The 16,970-nt window shown below is 39.0% G+C and overlaps 2 protein-coding genes across 3 annotated transcripts; one reads left to right on the top strand and one right to left on the bottom strand.

Annotated features, from left to right (window-relative positions):
• Nucleotides 1-447: 447 nt before the first annotated feature.
• Nucleotides 448-8,775, bottom strand: GET1 (guided entry of tail-anchored proteins factor 1). Of its 2 annotated transcripts, none has more exons than XM_062599106.1 (5): nt 8,591-8,775; nt 6,293-6,458; nt 4,707-4,774; nt 3,725-3,839; nt 448-1,625 (listed from the first exon to the last, which is right to left on the bottom strand). In XM_062599106.1, exons 1-5 carry the CDS (start codon nt 8,678-8,680, stop codon nt 1,582-1,584), a joined length of 483 nt encoding a protein of 160 aa, XP_062455090.1. In that variant the 5' UTR covers nt 8,681-8,775; the 3' UTR covers nt 448-1,581. The 2 variants fall into 2 exon arrangements, with proteins under 2 accessions (XP_062455090.1, XP_062455080.1); XM_062599096.1 differs by having other exon boundaries at nt 1,533-1,749.
• Nucleotides 8,776-9,098: 323 nt separating this feature from the next.
• HMGN1 (high mobility group nucleosome binding domain 1) lies at nt 9,099-15,333 on the top strand. Its single transcript, XM_062599056.1, has 6 exons — nt 9,099-9,260; nt 9,685-9,717; nt 9,808-9,837; nt 9,946-9,996; nt 12,803-12,934; nt 14,838-15,333. Exons 1-6 carry the CDS (start codon nt 9,246-9,248, stop codon nt 14,883-14,885), a joined length of 309 nt encoding a protein of 102 aa, XP_062455040.1. The 5' UTR covers nt 9,099-9,245; the 3' UTR covers nt 14,886-15,333.
• Nucleotides 15,334-16,970: the final 1,637 nt, after the last annotated feature.

Raw genomic sequence — 16,970 nt, 5'->3', positions numbered from 1 at the left:
AGGAAAATTATTTTAACCTTAAAAGATTGATTAGAAAAACTGAGAAGTTGAAAACTTTTATTTCATGAATAAAAACACAATTATACATAACAGACTCAATCTCTACATTTTTTTCTTTTGATGCTTAATGCATTCATTTTCATGTTGGCTAAATGTAATCCCTAATATAAAAACAAATTTTAGTCTTTTTTTAAAATTAGCATTTCAGAAAAACATTTCATGCATATACACAAAAAATATATCATGACCTTTTGAATTAATTTCTAAAGGTAGCGTTAATTATGGAGGGGCCTTGGCCGATCCCTGCAGGAACACAAAGGACTGGAATGTAACAGAACTAATGTTTTTCACTGTACAGAGTGGGAAGACCCAAAGTCCAGCAGAAAACAGAAGGGTGTCCACCACAAGAGCTTTGCTCAGGCTCATGTCAAAAAAAAAAAAAAAAAAAAAAAAAAAAAAAAAAAAAAAGTTGTGTATTTGTAGATCAAGGACTACAAAACCATTCTTATGGGACAACAGTGCTATCAGTTGCAGATACCACTGTATCACGGAAGATGCACTGTTCAACAGCCACAGTACTAGGCAGAATTTTGTCCTCCTTTAAACTCAAAATAATCATGGCTGTTTCCTGCAGCTAAATATGCAAGGCGGCTGTACTCCAAAATAGATCATTTTCCTCAACAACTGCTACCATCTCTTACTACTTTAGACATTTAAATCACTAATTTGCCTTTTTAAATTATAAGTGCTCCTGAGCTATCAGGATCTGTCATTAATATATATGTATATTGCAGCCGTAGCAATGTATCCTCTGAAGGAACGGCACAGTCTCCTACCTTATTCTTCTGAACACGAAGCTTTAGAATGCTGATTAGACCCTTCCTCCCAAAACATGGAAGGAACCAGTTTCCAGTGAGTGAATATCACTAGTTTCTAGGGATATGCCAGTTTGGGAAGCAGAAAAAAAATCACAAGGAAAGGTTGGTTTTCAATAAAAGCAAGAAAAATTTAAGCTTTCAGTGAATTTTAAAAGACAGGGCAGAAGAGGTAATCAGCCATCCTGCATTTGGCAACTGACAAAATCTCAAGAGGCAACATGCTGATTCTGCATATTGTATCAGTCCTACATTTTCTAACAGTCCAAGAATATCCCAATTCTAGTGTAGAAAAGCAAGGAGGTAATTCATTCTGTTTTACACTAAACCAACCAAACTACCTTCCTCTAGTCTCATCTGTCACCAAATATAATCCCACCTTTGGGTGAAATTGCCATATTATACAGCAAAGGAGGAACAAAGCTCTCAGAACAATTCCTAATGTAAGTGCATTTCCACCTTAAAGGTATAAAAATCTAGCATTTTTAGATCTTGGTGAATAGGCCATGACAAAGTTTTAAGGTTATGCCATGAATCATGGTCAAAATAGACTAAAAATGTGGTTTTATAGATAGCAATGCTTTTCTTCAAAAACAGCTGATTATGAACCTGAACAAAAAAAAAAAAAAAAAAAAAAACCACTAAGGAAAGATAATATAACGGAAAAAGCACTTACAGATACCCAACTGAAGTAACAGAGATTAGCTCAGACTTCGTCTTTCACAAAAGACAACTGTTCCCGTTTTTTAACTGTAATAATGAAAACATAGTTTAGGACTCCATGGATTACTGAGATTCCTTCAGCTGAAAGGGTGAAGCATGATAGCTACAACTTTATTGCAAACCACAAGCCAACACGTAATTCCAACACCACCTGAAAGAGACATAAAACACAATGTAAGTCATGGCATCAATGGCCCTAAAGTACACCAGCTTTTGAGAACAACTTTGGCAGTTTCAGAAACAAAACTTAGAGTTACAAAGTCAGGGGGAACAAAATGTTTTTCTTTCTAGACACAAATGTCTCTCTTCAAGGGATGACAGTTAAGCCCATGGTAGTTCTGAAAAAAATCTGAAGATTATCTGAGGAAGGGGGTACTGAACAACAGGAATATAAGCAAGCGTGTGGCAGTCAACCTACAAATTCTAAGAACATTCACCTAATGAAAAATGCTAGGGTTGCTAAACTTAAAGGTATGGCAAGTAACAAACTACTCCGGTAAAACCTAAATTCAGAGATTCAAGAGAAGTACAGAGGAAGTTTACCTCAAAAATTTAAATCAGTATTTTAAGACTATTAAATCCTGCTCTGCATACAGCTGTATGCAAAAACCCTAGAGAGTTTCATTACTAATCCAGGTCCCTGGTACTGCTGTTTTAAATGGTCCCATCATTCAGACTAGCACTGTAGTAACTGTATCTGTATGATAAGGCATGTCTTGATTGTAATACAGCAGGAAAGCTGAGGTACAATGAAGAAGTGATTAAAGATTTATTGCATTTTTCTTGAAGGGCAGTGTTTCCAAGTTCATGTCCTATTAATGGGAGTTATGAAAGAAATCCATACGTTAATCAGAAAAAAAGTTAGCCATTTGCTTTAAAAGTGAGGTTTGTTTGCCAGCAATAAGGACCATGAAGCTTTTAGACATTGAGCTGTCATTTAGATTGACTATGCAAAAGAGGAAATAAACAGAGATAAAAACTTTAGATTTATGTTCTATTCTTATGCCAGGTACAGTTACACTCTTTTAAAAAGTAACACTACAAAATATATCCACACCATAGGAGGTGAGGAAACTATCTTTTGGTGATTTTTTTCAATGCTTTTCTGTTCTCAACTTCATTATCTAGAAGAATTTTCAAAAGCAACCTCATTAATGTGTTTATCAACAAAGACAACAAAGGAGATGTGAAAGCAAAGAAGGAAGGGAAGCATTTTAAAGCCATTAAAATGCTTTTTATTTAAATGTTTTGCAAGGATTGTTCTCTTATCCCACACAGAAATAGTTTTGTCTTGGCCAGTAAACACACTGGATAGGAACCATTTTTTAGATAGCTAATAAAATGGTAAGACAGCAACACATTTTAGAATTCCTCCTAAGGGAGTGGGGACTTAGTCTAATATGAAGATTTACCAGCTGTGTTATAGCTTGACAATAAATTTCAATGCTATACTGTCCAGTCATTCTGTCTACTTATCTCATTAGCATACAGCCATCACACCTTTCACTCAGAAACATGTATCTGAAACCTGTGATAATCATTTTGATTGTTAGTTTGTTAAACTGCCCAAATGAAAAGGATTTAATTAGGTAATTAGGTGTGGTAAGTAGCAAAGAGCACACCTAAGTCATTCTGGAGTTATGTTCCTATGAAATCTGAGCAGTTTATAAGAAACACATATAGTCTATGAAGTATTTGCCCATTTTAAATTTAATTTTACTATTTTCAGTGATTTTAATATAAAAATATTTCCAATTTGTAATCTTCTCCAGAGTGTATTCTATATTAAAACGAAGTTGCTCTGTTAGAAAAGAAACAGGAACGACAAATGGGCCATTTCACTATCAATTAATTAAACAAAACCTGTATACATAGCTAATGAAATGTTTGAAAATTCCTATGTTATTATTAAGAAATATATGGAAGTATTGTTTTTAATCATTACTAATTATGTTTTTTATCATTATATATGATGTATATATCATCACATACATGGCATATTATATGCTTTTTATCATTACATAATTATCTATCTATATATCAATATGTATATATATCATTTTATCATTGTATTAGCATCAGGTTTGGGATGATGGAAATTTATTTTTCCACTGTACAGTTCTTACCTGCCACCCCTGTAGGAAAGGCTACCAGGCGCTCCAGTGGAGCGAGCCATTTGCTTGGAAGCACTGTAACTGGCTCAGAATAGTACTTCCAAATTAGTGAGATCATCAAGGCAGCCTAGAATGGAAAGTTTTATTAGTTTCGATTACAATACACAAAGTACATTTCCACTGCTATTCTGAAGCAGCAAATCACAAATTCTCATAAAAGACAATAGTTTATTTATTATTTACATTGTTCTTAAGCAACTTCTGAACATTTTTAAAGCCCTTAGTATGACCTTAACCTCACACACAATATTTAGAGGTAGAGGTGAGGCTCTGGAAAATACTGTATTCTTCTGAGACACCGGTTCCAAAGTAGCATAGATAAAGAACAGTAATACAAATCGTTGCATTCTGATGATTGTTTTTAGCCATAATCCTAGCCAGCTAGCAATTCAACCAGCTTTCACAGTACCCAAAAGATACCCTCAGGTTAAGCACCGACATCCTTACTAGCAGAAAATTCATGGAATTCTTTGGCATCAAATCTGAACTACAGAGACATCTGGTGAGGTGCTGTGGGGAAATGTGTGGCAGCTCTAAGTGGAGATTTGCATCGTAAGCAAAAGCCTGACATTTTGTATATTCTAAAACATAAGCAAAACGTATATATGTTTATTAGAAGTTTTCTGTGTCCAGTGCCTTATACAAATAGAAGAGTAATGGAAGAGTTAAGGTAAACTCTTATCTTGTCATCTAAAAATCCAAAAAATAAGACTTTAAATTAAATTTTTTTTATCCACAACTACCAGACCCCATCAGCAACATTTTCTCTCCTTTCTGTGTTTAAGAAACAGTTTCACCTTGGCATGCTTTGTGTCATGAGAATGTCAAAGAGCTGTGTGACTGACCGTCGGTTAATAAATGCAGGAGAGTGGAAATGTAACACTACTGAGGATTTGCCTTAGTAATCTGTATTCATAATAAAATATTTACTTACTTGTAAGATGTAGAATACAATATTTATAACCCACTTTATTTTGGCTAATTGAGCAGTTCGGGCTTTTACTGTTAAAAGAAAAAATATTACTCTGCGTTACTTATAACAGCAAATCGATACTTACATAGTTTATTAATGTATCACTCTTGAAATCAGAACATTATACTTAAACATCACACACCTGGTTAAAATCTTTTTTTAAAATGATTCACAGTTACATCAGAAGTACCCCTCTGCAAGAAAGCACTAGTAGTTTCTTAATTAATGCTACTCTGAAAAGTTTGAAACACTGATATTCTAGACAGAAAAATGTCACATATAATCAAGAACCCTATTTCCAAATGAGAACAGTCTCTGTGGCTACTAATTCAAGAACTTGCTTTAGACAAAGCATAAAATATGATTTTTCTCCTTCCCAAAAGGAGAAAATGACTGCCTTAGCAGATGCACTTTTTGCTTTATTTCATCCAGGAAGATGGTTGAAACTATTCACAAGACTACTCCTTTGTTGAATCAATCTTGGTCAGATTTAATACTAAGAATTCTTTTCCCAGTATCTGTTCTAGTACAGCACCTTAGACTAATATTAAGACACTCTCTGAAGACAACACATCTGCAGATAAAACAGTAGCCAGAAGTTTTACAAAACAGTGTTATTGGTTAAGTAAACTACTCACATCTAGTTTAATTGAAATTACTGATTAATAATACTATTTCTCAAAACAATCCAAAACATCAAATACTGTCTTTTATACAAAGAAGAGAAGCATATAAACATCCACATCCATCCTGCACAGAGGAGGCAGACATAGCAAGTATTCTCCTTATCCTGATAGAATCAGTTAGTGAGTTTGGACAAAGACAACAAGGGAAGCTCTGCTGCCAAAGGTTTATATGTGTTTTCTACCATGAGATGATGGCTTATACCACTGCAAAATCCTGATGGAGACAAAGCACTAGCTTTATCATAACAGCAACTGGATAAGGTCAAGTGGAGTTGCAAAACAATAGCAAAGCTTTCATCTGGTTACCTTGTAGATCAGCACTTTCTCTTTAGCCTCTTGTAGCACAACCAAATAGCCCCAGCCAAGTAAAGCGCTCTTTGTGCGGTGAAAATATGCAACCTTAATGTATTATTTCTTTTCCTAATGTCAGAGAACTTCCTTGACTTACTCAAAACATCTAGATGTACTAAGCGGACTGAAATATCTACCAAGAGACAAAGAATGAAAACTTGTGTTTTCCACAATTTCCTGATGAGCATCACTAAGAAACAGTTAATATGTTAAACAGTGAAAACAGTGAAGCCCAGGAAAATCCTTGTAAAAAGAATTTCACAACTAGGATTGCATACTTACCAGTGTATGCAGAACCATGGCAACTGGAAAATTAAAAAAAAAAAAAAAAAAAAAAAAAAGCCCTCCAAAATGGGAAAAAAAAGGGAAGAGGGACAGTGGAAAGGAAATAAAAGGGGGAGCAAAAAGTGAAAGGCTATAGAGATAAGGAGAAATACACTTAAAATGGAAAAAATCCTTATAATTTTTTTCCCCCAGAAACTTGATAGAAGAGTAAGTATTGCACTTTACCATGAGTTTTAAGTTTGTCAGTCATTTTGTTAATCTTTCTTTCCAGACGGGCATATCTAGCAAACTCATCCATCATACTAATGGTTGAGAGTTCTTGCTTCATGTTCTGAATTTCAGCTCTCATTTGGGATTCCTGCTCTGCATCCTTTTGTAACAGTCTGAATATCTAAGAAGTAAAGAAATAGTATCAGTTAGTTAACTAAAATAAAGTTTCTTTGATATTTATAAAGCATGGTTTCCTGTTTGCATACTCAAAAATCTCCCATAAAACAACCTTTTCATGAGAACCCAGGAAAACCTTGATTTCACACATTCCACAACATGTTTTGGAAGTCAGAGAATTCTTATTTTCATGGTTTGACTCAGAAATAAGCCAAGAATGGTCAAAGTAAAATTCTCCCTTTAAACAGATGATTTTCAACTTTTGTAATTAAGGTTAACTGCCTTCCCCTTCCCTAATTCTGCCTTCATCTCCTTGTTTTCCACTCTGCAATGATGCACTCTTTGGATCTATGATCACAAACAGCTGGTACTGCTTCCCTGGTCCTTCCTCTTTGGCAAGCCCTTTTCACCACTGCTCTTTAGAGCTTCTGCAGCTTATCTATCATTCCTGTTTCCAGCTCCAAGCCTCAAACAAGGGTCTAAACTAATTTACATGGAAAATATAAGAACATTACATTACTTTGTTGTGAACCACAGCAGAACATTGAGCAGGGATTTCTATTAGTCATTATTGTAACATTAAGTTCTGCTTACAAAATTGCTGTAACTTATACAGGATTTTTAATGCATTATTCCAAGTGTGCACTGTTCTGTGTGACAATAAAGTTATGCGAATACACAGTATGACAGAAAATTGTCTAGTTTCTCACATACAGGCTTATTTGCCATATAGTTTATTGGTCCCTAATTCTGTTACCCACACCGACGTCCTTTCCACAGGATTGCTTAAGATCAGATCAAAGGACGTATTCCTCAGTGTTTGTGACTTAAAAATAACAATTTCTCCTATTATTTATAACTCCTCAATCTCTATATTCACTTATCTCCATTTCCAGAAATAGGCACGCCAATCTGTTCAAAGGGTAAAAGACGAAGCAAAGCTATCTTTTTCCCTTTATCTTTTTTTTCCCTGCAATGTCTTTGATCTTTCTTATTCTGTTTAAACCCTTAATAGCCTAAAAGTATACCAGTTATTCTACAGATCTCCTATTTCTGCTATTATTAAATAACTTCTTTCTTTTATATTCTTAGCCATTTACTCTTCAAAATATACTTTGAATTTTCCAAGTGCTCATTTATTGGCTACACTAGCCAAGTTCCAAAATTCAAAGAAATCCCACGTGGCTCAGTTTTCCAAACTATTTTTTACAGAGTAAATTACATATACAGGCTTATATAGTGGCATCTCCTGTTTTCTCTCATTAAATTTACCTGATGTAATCAATATTATGTGTGTCTGAGGTTTGGGGTTTTTTTAAACACACAGATATCAAGTACCACACATATCAGAACTAAGATGAATGTTATGTTGCACAGAGACAGTTACATGGACTTTCTGACTTTGAAATCTCCCCATCTGGCAGTCAGTAAGTTTTACTCTGTCATGAGCTTATTAATCTATTCTAGCATTAGACTGTCAATACCACGGTCGTTAAGGTAAGGATAGGCAAACATCACGTCCCGAGTGAACTCCCATACAACACAAACTGGAAACACCATCTCCCTTAAGATGCTGTAAGACAAATATATGGGTGCCTGAGAAACCATCATTTAATACACTTCATTTCAAAGGCCAGTTTATATCAAGGCTACTGAAGTCAACTATTACCATGATACAGCACTTCAGTATCTTCTGTCCATTATCAATCTCCCCAGTTGCTCCTCTTCTAAAACGAGGGCTATGTGACGCCCTACTAACCAAAGCTTGAGGCGTGTCACGGGTGCTCCCAGCTACACTGGAAGATCCCGCCTGGAGTCCTTTGGAGACGGCACCGCTCCCCCACCCCTCCTCAGTTTTCAGCCGCGAAACGTCCCCACCTCCGCCAAACACAAAGGTCGGGGGACGCTCCTCAAAAGAAGGCCGCGGGGACGCGCCGCCCCCACCGCAACCCCTTCCTCAAGCTGCCGGCCAAAACCCAGCGCCCCTCCCCGGCAACCGCTTTATCTCGGCGGCGGGCGGGCGGGCCGCGGCCCCCTCCCCCCAGCGCCGCTGCCGGCGGGGGCCGAAGGGCTCCCGGTCATCGGCCGCCGCCTAACGGCCGCCAGCCGCGGGGCGGGCGCGGGGACGTCACTCACAATGGAGGAGCAGGAGGGCAGGAGGATCTTGAGCGCGTTGCAGAGGAACACCGAGCTCAGCACCAGGAGCCAGGCACCGCTCTCCGCCATGCCCCACCGCCGCCCTCCTCCGCCTGCGCGGCGCGCGCGGCCCGCCCCTCCCCCTCCCACTGACGATTCCCGCCGTGAAGGGTGGGGGGCCGGCAGCGGCACGTCAGAGGGGCTCGCCCTACACACCGCCGGGCGCCGGCCCGTGGCGGCGGGGGCGGGGCGACGGGGAGGGCTGGCCAATGAGGAGGCCGCCTCCCGGCAGGGGGCGGTGCCGATTGGGTGAGAGATCCCGCCTTGCGCCAGCCGGGGATGGGGGTGCCCCTCCTCCGCCGGGGCCGGGTTAACGCCCCGGGGGGGCGGCGCTGACTGCGCGCGGCCGCTGCCGAGCGGGGCGCGCCCCCCCCTTCACCCCCCACCCCCGCCAATCCGGCTGGATCCTGTTGCGGTGCCGCTGGCGCTGCTGGGATGGGGGGGGAGGGGAAGCGGTTTCCCTGCGCAGCGAGGCTCGCTCGCAGGCAGCCGCAGCGGCTCGCCGCGAGAGACCGAGCCCGCGCGGGAGCCGCCGCAGCTCCGGGGCGGGGGGTGGTGGTGGTGGCGGCGGCTCGCAGCCGCCGTGCGCTGTGCCATGCCGAAGAGAAAGGTGAAGCGGAGCCGCCGCCGGGAAACCGCGCTTCGCGGGGGGGCCGCCGCAGGCGCGCCTCAGGGCCGGGCGGTGGAGGGAGCGGGGGGCGGGCTGGCACCGCAGGGGACGCGGCGGGGAGGGGGCAGGCGCTGCGCAGGCACCGGTGCGGCAGCTGACGCTGGGCAGGCACCTCGCCCGCGCCGCAGCGAGCCCCGCGGCCGCCCCAACGGGGCCGCGCGGGGGAGGGGGGGGGGGGGAACGGGCAGCGCGGGCAGCGGCGTCTGGAAGGTTCGGCGGGAGCTCGCCGAGCGCCTCCGCGGCGCTTGAAATCCGAAAGCGGCGGCGGGAAGGGGCGGGCGGGCCGCGGCGTCACGTGCGCGGGGGCCCCGTCCGGCCGCGTGCGCGGGCGGCGCCTCACGCGCGCCTGTGTTTGTGTTGGCAGGTGACGGCGGCAGAGGCGGAGGCCGGTGAGGAGGTAGGTGTGAGGGGAGGGCGGGCGCCGGCCCGGCGCGGCCGGGCCACGTACGCTCACGCCATGTCTGTCTGTTTCTTTCCTCGTCTTTAGCCGAAGAGGAGATCCGCGCGGCTCTCCGCGGTAAGTGCAGGAGGCGTTTCTTACCTGTGAGGGGGTTCTGTAGCGGAAAGGCGGGGGGGGGGGTATAAGGAGGGACGAAGCTCTCTCTGACTTGTTCTTTCTCCTCAGAAACCTGCTCCTGCCAAAGCAGAACAGAAACCAAAAAAGTCAACAGTGAAGGTGAGAGTTACTGGGAAGAGGGAAGGGGAGAGCAGGTGTTTGGGTTGGTTGGTCAAGTGCCCAGCTACTTCCCATTTCATGTCATGGATGCCTGGTTTCTGAGTGCTTCTGTGTCAGAATTAGCTCTTGCTTGTTCCTCACGGGAACCCTTAGTTAGTTTAAAGATCTCTTTCAGACACTCATACCAGCATCTCCAGGTGCACTAGAGAGAGTTCCAATCTGACACTCTTTCGCTGGATCCATGTCAAGCTCTTCTAGGGCTGGATAGAAATGTGAGTGTTGATTTAGGGTTGTCGGATGGTATTTCAGTACTGATCATAGCTAGTTGGAGGTTCAAGCAGCTGTATGCGGGATTGCATTTCATTCTCCTGTAATGAAAGAGAATGGAATATGCTTGCAGTTTAAAGCGATGTATTAAGACTGTAAAATGTATTTGAAGTATTTAGACAGACATGGAAACATACTGAGTTTCCATTCATGTGTTCTAGCTTCCGTATCTTTGTGCACATATATAAATGTTTTTTCATTTATTTACTTCTTTAACTAAATAATTTTTCCACTTGAGTGCTGCAATAGCTGACTTAATGTTTTTTGTTTATTGGAGAAATAAAAGCGGCTATGTATCTGTCACCATGTTGGTATATATGTGTTCTTTAACACACCTTTATAAGCTTTTTTAAATGTATGGCTTAAGAGCATTTCAAAGACGCTAATACAGAACTTAACTTACTCTTTTATATATATTTTTACTTTAATAATTCTACTGAATGATTACTTACCAGCAATGCATCTTTGTTCCAATGGTTTGATACCAATCTATTCTCCCAGGTGTTAGGACTAAAGAATTTAGGAAGGTTTCCAGTTTTACTTGATTTGAGTATTGATTTTAGGTGGTGAAGAGGGAAAGGAGGGGAGCAACGAAGTGGGGACAGTCCCTGTATAACTTTGTAAAGGGATTTTATTTCACCATCAGTATGTTTCAGTTATTTTCTCTGTTCTCTTGATGACAGGCAAATAAATCTCTTCTAAAACTGGGACAAAAGCATTTCTCACGTTTTGTGGGACATTAAAGATTTAGCTAGATAACATTTTTCAGCATTGGGTTTTACTTGTCTAAATTGCACATTAGATGATACGGGCAAAGGCCACAAGACCAAACCTAAACCTCCTGGTAAAACATCCTGGAACAATGAATATTTGTATAGAGCAGAAAGGCTCAATATTTGGGTAAGTGTATGCTGTTTCTCAGTGCATTTTTTTCAGCCATTCAGATCTCACAAGGAAGAAATACTGTAACTTAATATAATGAACAGTAAGATTTGAAGTGAGATTTTTATTGAGAATATGTACTAGTTTATTTAGGCATATCAGTAGACAGCCTATTCCTCATAAAATAAGGAAGTAAATAAACTTGCAGAGCATCCTCTGTTTCGGAGTTGTCTATTAGTGTGTGGTTTTATCTTTTGTAGATGTGATGTAGCTTTTTTTGAGCTTTTGTTTTATAATTGCAGTCATTTGACAAAACTGTATCTTTCATGAAGAAAATATTTTTACTTTTGCATACATGTGGAACAGGAAATGTATTCAAGTAGCTATTAAAAATTTGAATGTGCAAAGTAACTCAGTAGCTTGACAGTGGGCTTTTTATAAAGAAGAATGCTCGCAGAGAAAACATGAAGTAAGGAATACTTCTGACCAAATGGTTTGTAATAGTAATCTGAAATACACACTTAAACACAGCATGAGCAAAATGAGAACTTCATTTCTCAGAGTGAATTTTTGATCAGAGACAATAGAGCATAGATTATTCTCCTTAGAGGTGTAAAGGTACTACATTTTTTTGTCACTTACCAGATTGTAGCTGTTCAGAGAAAGTATTACAGTTTATCATTTATTTAAAATTGTTAGTGTCATTAATAAATAAGGCTAATGTTTGACAGGTGGTGTAAAAACCAGTACTTTCATATAGTTTTGAATTGATACAAATACTTTGTAAGTGTGAGGATCAGCTGGAGGACTGGCAAGCTTTGTACCACTTGATTGCTGAACGGAATGTCTAGAAGGGTGTACTGCATATTTTCAGGAAATAAAAGCTCTTGGGCAAATATTTTTCCTTGTCCATGTAACAACAATAATGCAGGTAAAAAAGGATGTACTTGAGATACTAGCAAGCTACCATTGAAAATGAAAACTTCAGATGATGCATTTGTTTAAGATAAGTTACTGAAATTCACACATCATAAAAAAGTTGAAAGTTTGAAGTGTTTTGTATTTACGAAGTGGAAGGACTGCATTGCTGTTTTATCTGCCACAAGAGAGAACAAATAAATCATGTATTACAAATTTCTTGTATTTTGCCACTGAAATTTAATACTACTGTTTTTCCCTATGATAGATTTCTCAGATGGGTTTGTACCAAACTGAGCAGTACTTTTAGTTCTTACACAGTGTAGTAATTCCAGATTCTGTTAGCCTTTCTGTAAACTGTGGTGTTCAGTTTTGAGGAGGGAAGGGGGGGGGGATTTATCTTCTGATCCTAATTAGATTCTCTCGTTTTCGTGGTTATTTGAACCAGTGATCATTGGTTCAAGAATACAGTTTTGAAAGTTCTTTTTTTTTTTTTTTTTTTTTTTTTTTTTTTTTTTTTTTTTTTTTTTTTTTTTTTTTAACAGTTAAGCAGTATTTTAGCTCATTGGTGGCTGATGGTGGCTCTTGCTGCTTACAGCAAGTTCACCTTGTTTATTATTTTCAAGGTTTACCTGCTAGATCATATGCATTTACTTACTGGAATTTTATTTCATTGTAGGATAAATCTGAGGACAAGAAAGCTCAATCAAAAGGGAAAAAGGGGCCTAAAGGAAAACAGACAGAAGAGACAAACCAAGAACAGACAAAAGACAACTTGCCTGCAGAAAATGGAGAAACGAAAAGTGAAGAGGTAAAGTTACTGGTGTTCTTTGACAGCAGAGCAACTGAAGTACTTGCTGTACCGATTTATGTAATCATCTGACAGACGTGTTTCAGCTAATATATGCAGTACTTAGATTAGAATCTATTTCTGCCGAAAGAAAAGTGTAGATTATGAAAACATCAATAGATCTGCCAGGAAAATTCTAGTTCCTCCAAAAAGGGTGGAGGTAAAATTGCAGTGATGTGATATCCTGAAATAAAGGGAAAAGATAAGGCTTTTACCTGAGTTCCAATACAGTATGAAGTCCTTCTAAGAGCTGTTTTGCCTGCTGGTAGGTTTTGGATAAGGCTGCTGTACGTGTCTGAGAAGATGAGGGGTGGTTGTTTGGAGGGTTTTTATTTTTTCAGTCTTGAGTGCAAATTATAAATCTGCCTATGCCATTCTTGGAAGAGAGTTTTCCTCACTCTAAAAAAGGTTTCTGACAAACACACCATTCATTTTCTTGCGAAATTTTCCACTGGAAATGGTTTTCACTGTTCCAGAGTTTTGAAAATCTGAAGTTGAAATGGTTTGACAAAAACTACTTTCTTAAAATAGCAGTCTTATAGACACCTTTGCTGGTAGAAGGGAAAGAAGAGACAAGGACTATTTTATGGTTATGGCTGAAGAAATGAATGTGTCAAATCCGTCTTGGTTGTAATGCTGTGTGAAAATGACTATTGTTTATGTTTTTGGTTTTGGTGATCATCTAACTTAAACAACATCTATACTATATTCCCCTTTTTTTTTGCTATGGATGTGCCCATAATTTAGTTTTATATTTAGAAGGGCAAGATTTGTCAGGAAAGGAAGTGTCTCTTATTAGGGCAACTGTTAAAACTGGTTAAAACACACAAGTTTTCATGTAGGCAGGTTTAGAAGAGTTAGCCTTAGGTTTCTGCAGTGATGACTGCTTCACTCATTCCAATTAGTTGAGTTGAGTTTAATGATCAGATGATTTGTTAATTTAAATGTGTGACTCATGCTTCCTGTCTGGTGGTTGCATTGAACAAATATATCTTCAAATAGAGGAACAGAATATTTGATTTTTTTAGGTGCATGGTGGCTTTTGGTGGGTGGAGAGAGTACAGAATGATATTTAAGTGTACAGGACAACTTAGTTGGAGGTAACAGTTTTTCATTTGCAAACTTACTGTGTCTTCTTTGTGAGAAGCTGTGTTATTAATAGGAATTGATTTAATTTTGTATATGGTTCTAGCTCTGTATTGCCATCACGTAGATTAGTCGTTTTACTTCAAATGTATGCATACAGAATTTCAGCAATACTAATGAAAGTTAAATTTGGCAATATTTTCTCAACTGTGGTTTCTTTGAATTGCTAGTGTAGAAAAGCTGTAAATTTAAGGAATGGATAATGAGTTTTGGGGCATACGGTCACGCTAGGCTTGTGTTGGTCCCACCAGTCAAAATTTCTGAATTAATAGATACTTAAGTCTAGAAGAAGCAGAGGTATAATGTGTCCCATTTCGTATTATTTAGACACTACTGTTTTCAACCAGTACAATAGTATCAGTGAACTATTGTGAAAGTCCAATGTACTCTTCCAGTAACATTAAAATTCAGACAGAATAATGCCTGTTCATGGAAGTGGCTATTGTACCTGATTCTTGAAAAGCTTCCCTCAGATGCAGGTAGAAGACATGTTAACAGATGTTAATGGTTTCTGTTTGGTTAATACTATGACTAAACATTCTATTCTTCTGGTGGTGCTGGAAAACTTTGGAATAACTAAATTAAGTATATTTTTTCTGTTAATACATAGGCTACATTCCATTTTTACTTACTGTTGCAAACACAGTGAGTTTTCCAATCTAAACAGTGTTGTAATTTTTGATCAATTAAGTTTGCATGAACCTTCTTTTCTTTTCAGATCCCAGCATCTGACGCAGCAGTAGAGAAAGAAGCTAAGTCTGAATAACATCTTGTACCAGCTCTTTAATTGGTGGTCCTTATATCTTTCTTGTACAATTCAGAGGATTATTTTTATCAACTATTTTGTAAATGCAAGTTTTTTAGTAGTTCTAGAAAACACATTTTTAAAAAGGAAAAAAAAAAGAATCCCAACTAAACCCATTTTTTTATATTTAGATAATTGTAAATGCTTTTTTAAAGTGGTAAAATCATGTACTGGTTGTCTGTTTTCTATGAAACCAGAAATCAAAGGAATGTTGACGGCTTCGAAGGCTTGATTAGACTTCACGTTCCATAGAGTGAGGGACAGTTTTTCTATCCTATTAAATGAAGCATAACAGATCAAACTTTGGAATTCATGATGTGTTTAAAACGTTTTAACATTGTAGTTATTTATCTATGATTGTACCATCAGTAGAATTGCTTACCTAATAAAACTGCTCCCTAGTGTTGGATTTCTTGCCGAGTCTTGTATTGTCTGTGATAAAGTTATTTTTGGTAAGTACAGTTTTATTTTTTTCCAACAGCTTTCTAACCAATGTGAAAGATTGGAAACCTTTATTATATCTTTAAATACTGAATAGGTAAAAAGTTCCTGCTTGGCAGATGTAACAAATTATCATGCAAGTATTCAAGATGCTGGTACTTCATGTCTAGTTTTAAAGGACAGCTTCCTATAAAGATGAATAATAACTGGAATAGGCTTAAAAATGGTTTTTAGATTAAAAATATCTATATGAATAAAAGCAATTCCAGAAATGTTCATATTGTCTGTAATCACCAAACAAAAATAAACTTTGCTCATGAAAGGAAGCTTCTGTAGCCCCTGCACTGACTATGACAACTCAGAGTATAATTTGTGTAGTCATTAAGCTAGCTGTTTTTGCTGGAAAACAATAAATAGAAGTCCTTTCTGTTTTTTATACTTATCTATATTCTTAACATTATTAAAAACATACTTTTCAAGAGGTAGGTGGTAAAACAAGCAGCAAGCAGCATTTAAAAAAATAAACACCTCCTGCCTTCAGCTTCTAAGGTAGTTGCAGTCTTATCTAGACTTCCACTTTGATAGCTTAGTGGTGTTTGTCATGTTAAAAAAAAAATCTTTCTGTAATTACTAAGCATCAGGTCTTGGATTATCCGTCTTGGATTCAAGTGTTTGCTTGTGCACCTGTGTGTAAATAACTACTTTAATGAATATGCACAAAGCAGTCCTCTAGAATGCTAACAAATATGACTAATCAGGTGCTGTTGCTTTGAGGCTTTACTTCCGTAGCATTTACCTAAGCTATAAGAAGGCCTTTCTATTGAAAATTTTGAATGAATTTTTGTTGAAATTGAATATAATTATATTCTACATCAGGGTTGGGGTTAGTAAGCCAGTGCGTTCCTAAACTATACATACAGAATTTCCCCAATTATGAACCTATGCTATGAACTTTCACAAGTTGCTGAGTCTATCTAATGGAACCCACAGAAGATAAGCAGCGGAACAGCTTGGCCAGGAGCAGGGAGGCAGGAACAAGAACACTTCCCTTTTGGTGCTGATGAGTTATTAGGTTGGCTTACCACACTGTGAGGACACCGGTACCCTGTGTATAAGGTTGCAAGCTGACACAGCATAGTTGCAAATAAAAAGTAAAATATAGCTGTGTTGAGAACTAATTCTGGTAGTATAAAACTGTCCTGATTCTCCTTCACTGCATTTGAGAACATTAAATCAATGTTGTTGAAGATTTAACAGCTTTTCAGCAGAAGGGGGCATATTGAGTATTTGTTACTTACCCTTAAAATAAAAACTAAAATCTAGACAGTGTTTCTTCAGTTCTCCCAAAGACAGCAGTTTTATCTTTTTTCCATTTTTCCATTATTTTGCTGTAATGCAGCAAGAAGTAGTAGCTTGGTTTTATCTTCCCAGTCTATGTGATGCTAGTGAGATAACTGTCACCTCTTTGTCTTGGGAGGAAAAAAAATGTTTGTTTTCTTTGTTTCTTTTTTTCCCCTTGACTGAGAGTTTATGCTGTGAAATACCACCTGTGAGCACAGTATCTGCTTCCTGCTCATTTTTGGTGTCTTCCTCATCCCATGATAA

Source organism: Rhea pennata, chromosome 1 (genome assembly GCF_028389875.1).
Source record: "Rhea pennata isolate bPtePen1 chromosome 1, bPtePen1.pri, whole genome shotgun sequence".
In the NCBI taxonomy this organism is placed as follows: Eukaryota; Metazoa; Chordata; class Aves; order Rheiformes; family Rheidae; genus Rhea; species Rhea pennata.
The sequence above is the reverse complement of the archived record's forward strand: the minus strand, read 5'-3'. Positions and strand labels throughout refer to the sequence as shown.

Bases quoted from the DNA above. Each gene is read 5' to 3' on its own strand.
- GET1 (XM_062599096.1), bottom strand. From the start codon at position 8,680: ATGGCGGAGAGCGGTGCCTGGCTCCTGGTGCTGAGCTCGGTGTTCCTC. The intron at 4,775-6,292 runs GTAAAGTGCAAT...TTCTTTTAACAG, and splicing joins TGACAAACTTAAAACTCATG to TAAAAGCCCGAACTGCTCAA. The intron at 1,750-3,724 runs GTAAGAACTGTA...TGTCTCTTTCAG, and splicing joins CTTTCCTACAGGGGTGGCAG to GTGGTGTTGGAATTACGTGT.
- HMGN1 (XM_062599056.1), top strand. The intron at 9,718-9,807 runs GTAGGTGTGAGG...CCTCGTCTTTAG, and splicing joins AGGCGGAGGCCGGTGAGGAG to CCGAAGAGGAGATCCGCGCG. The intron at 12,935-14,837 runs GTAAAGTTACTG...TTTTCTTTTCAG, and splicing joins GAGAAACGAAAAGTGAAGAG to ATCCCAGCATCTGACGCAGC.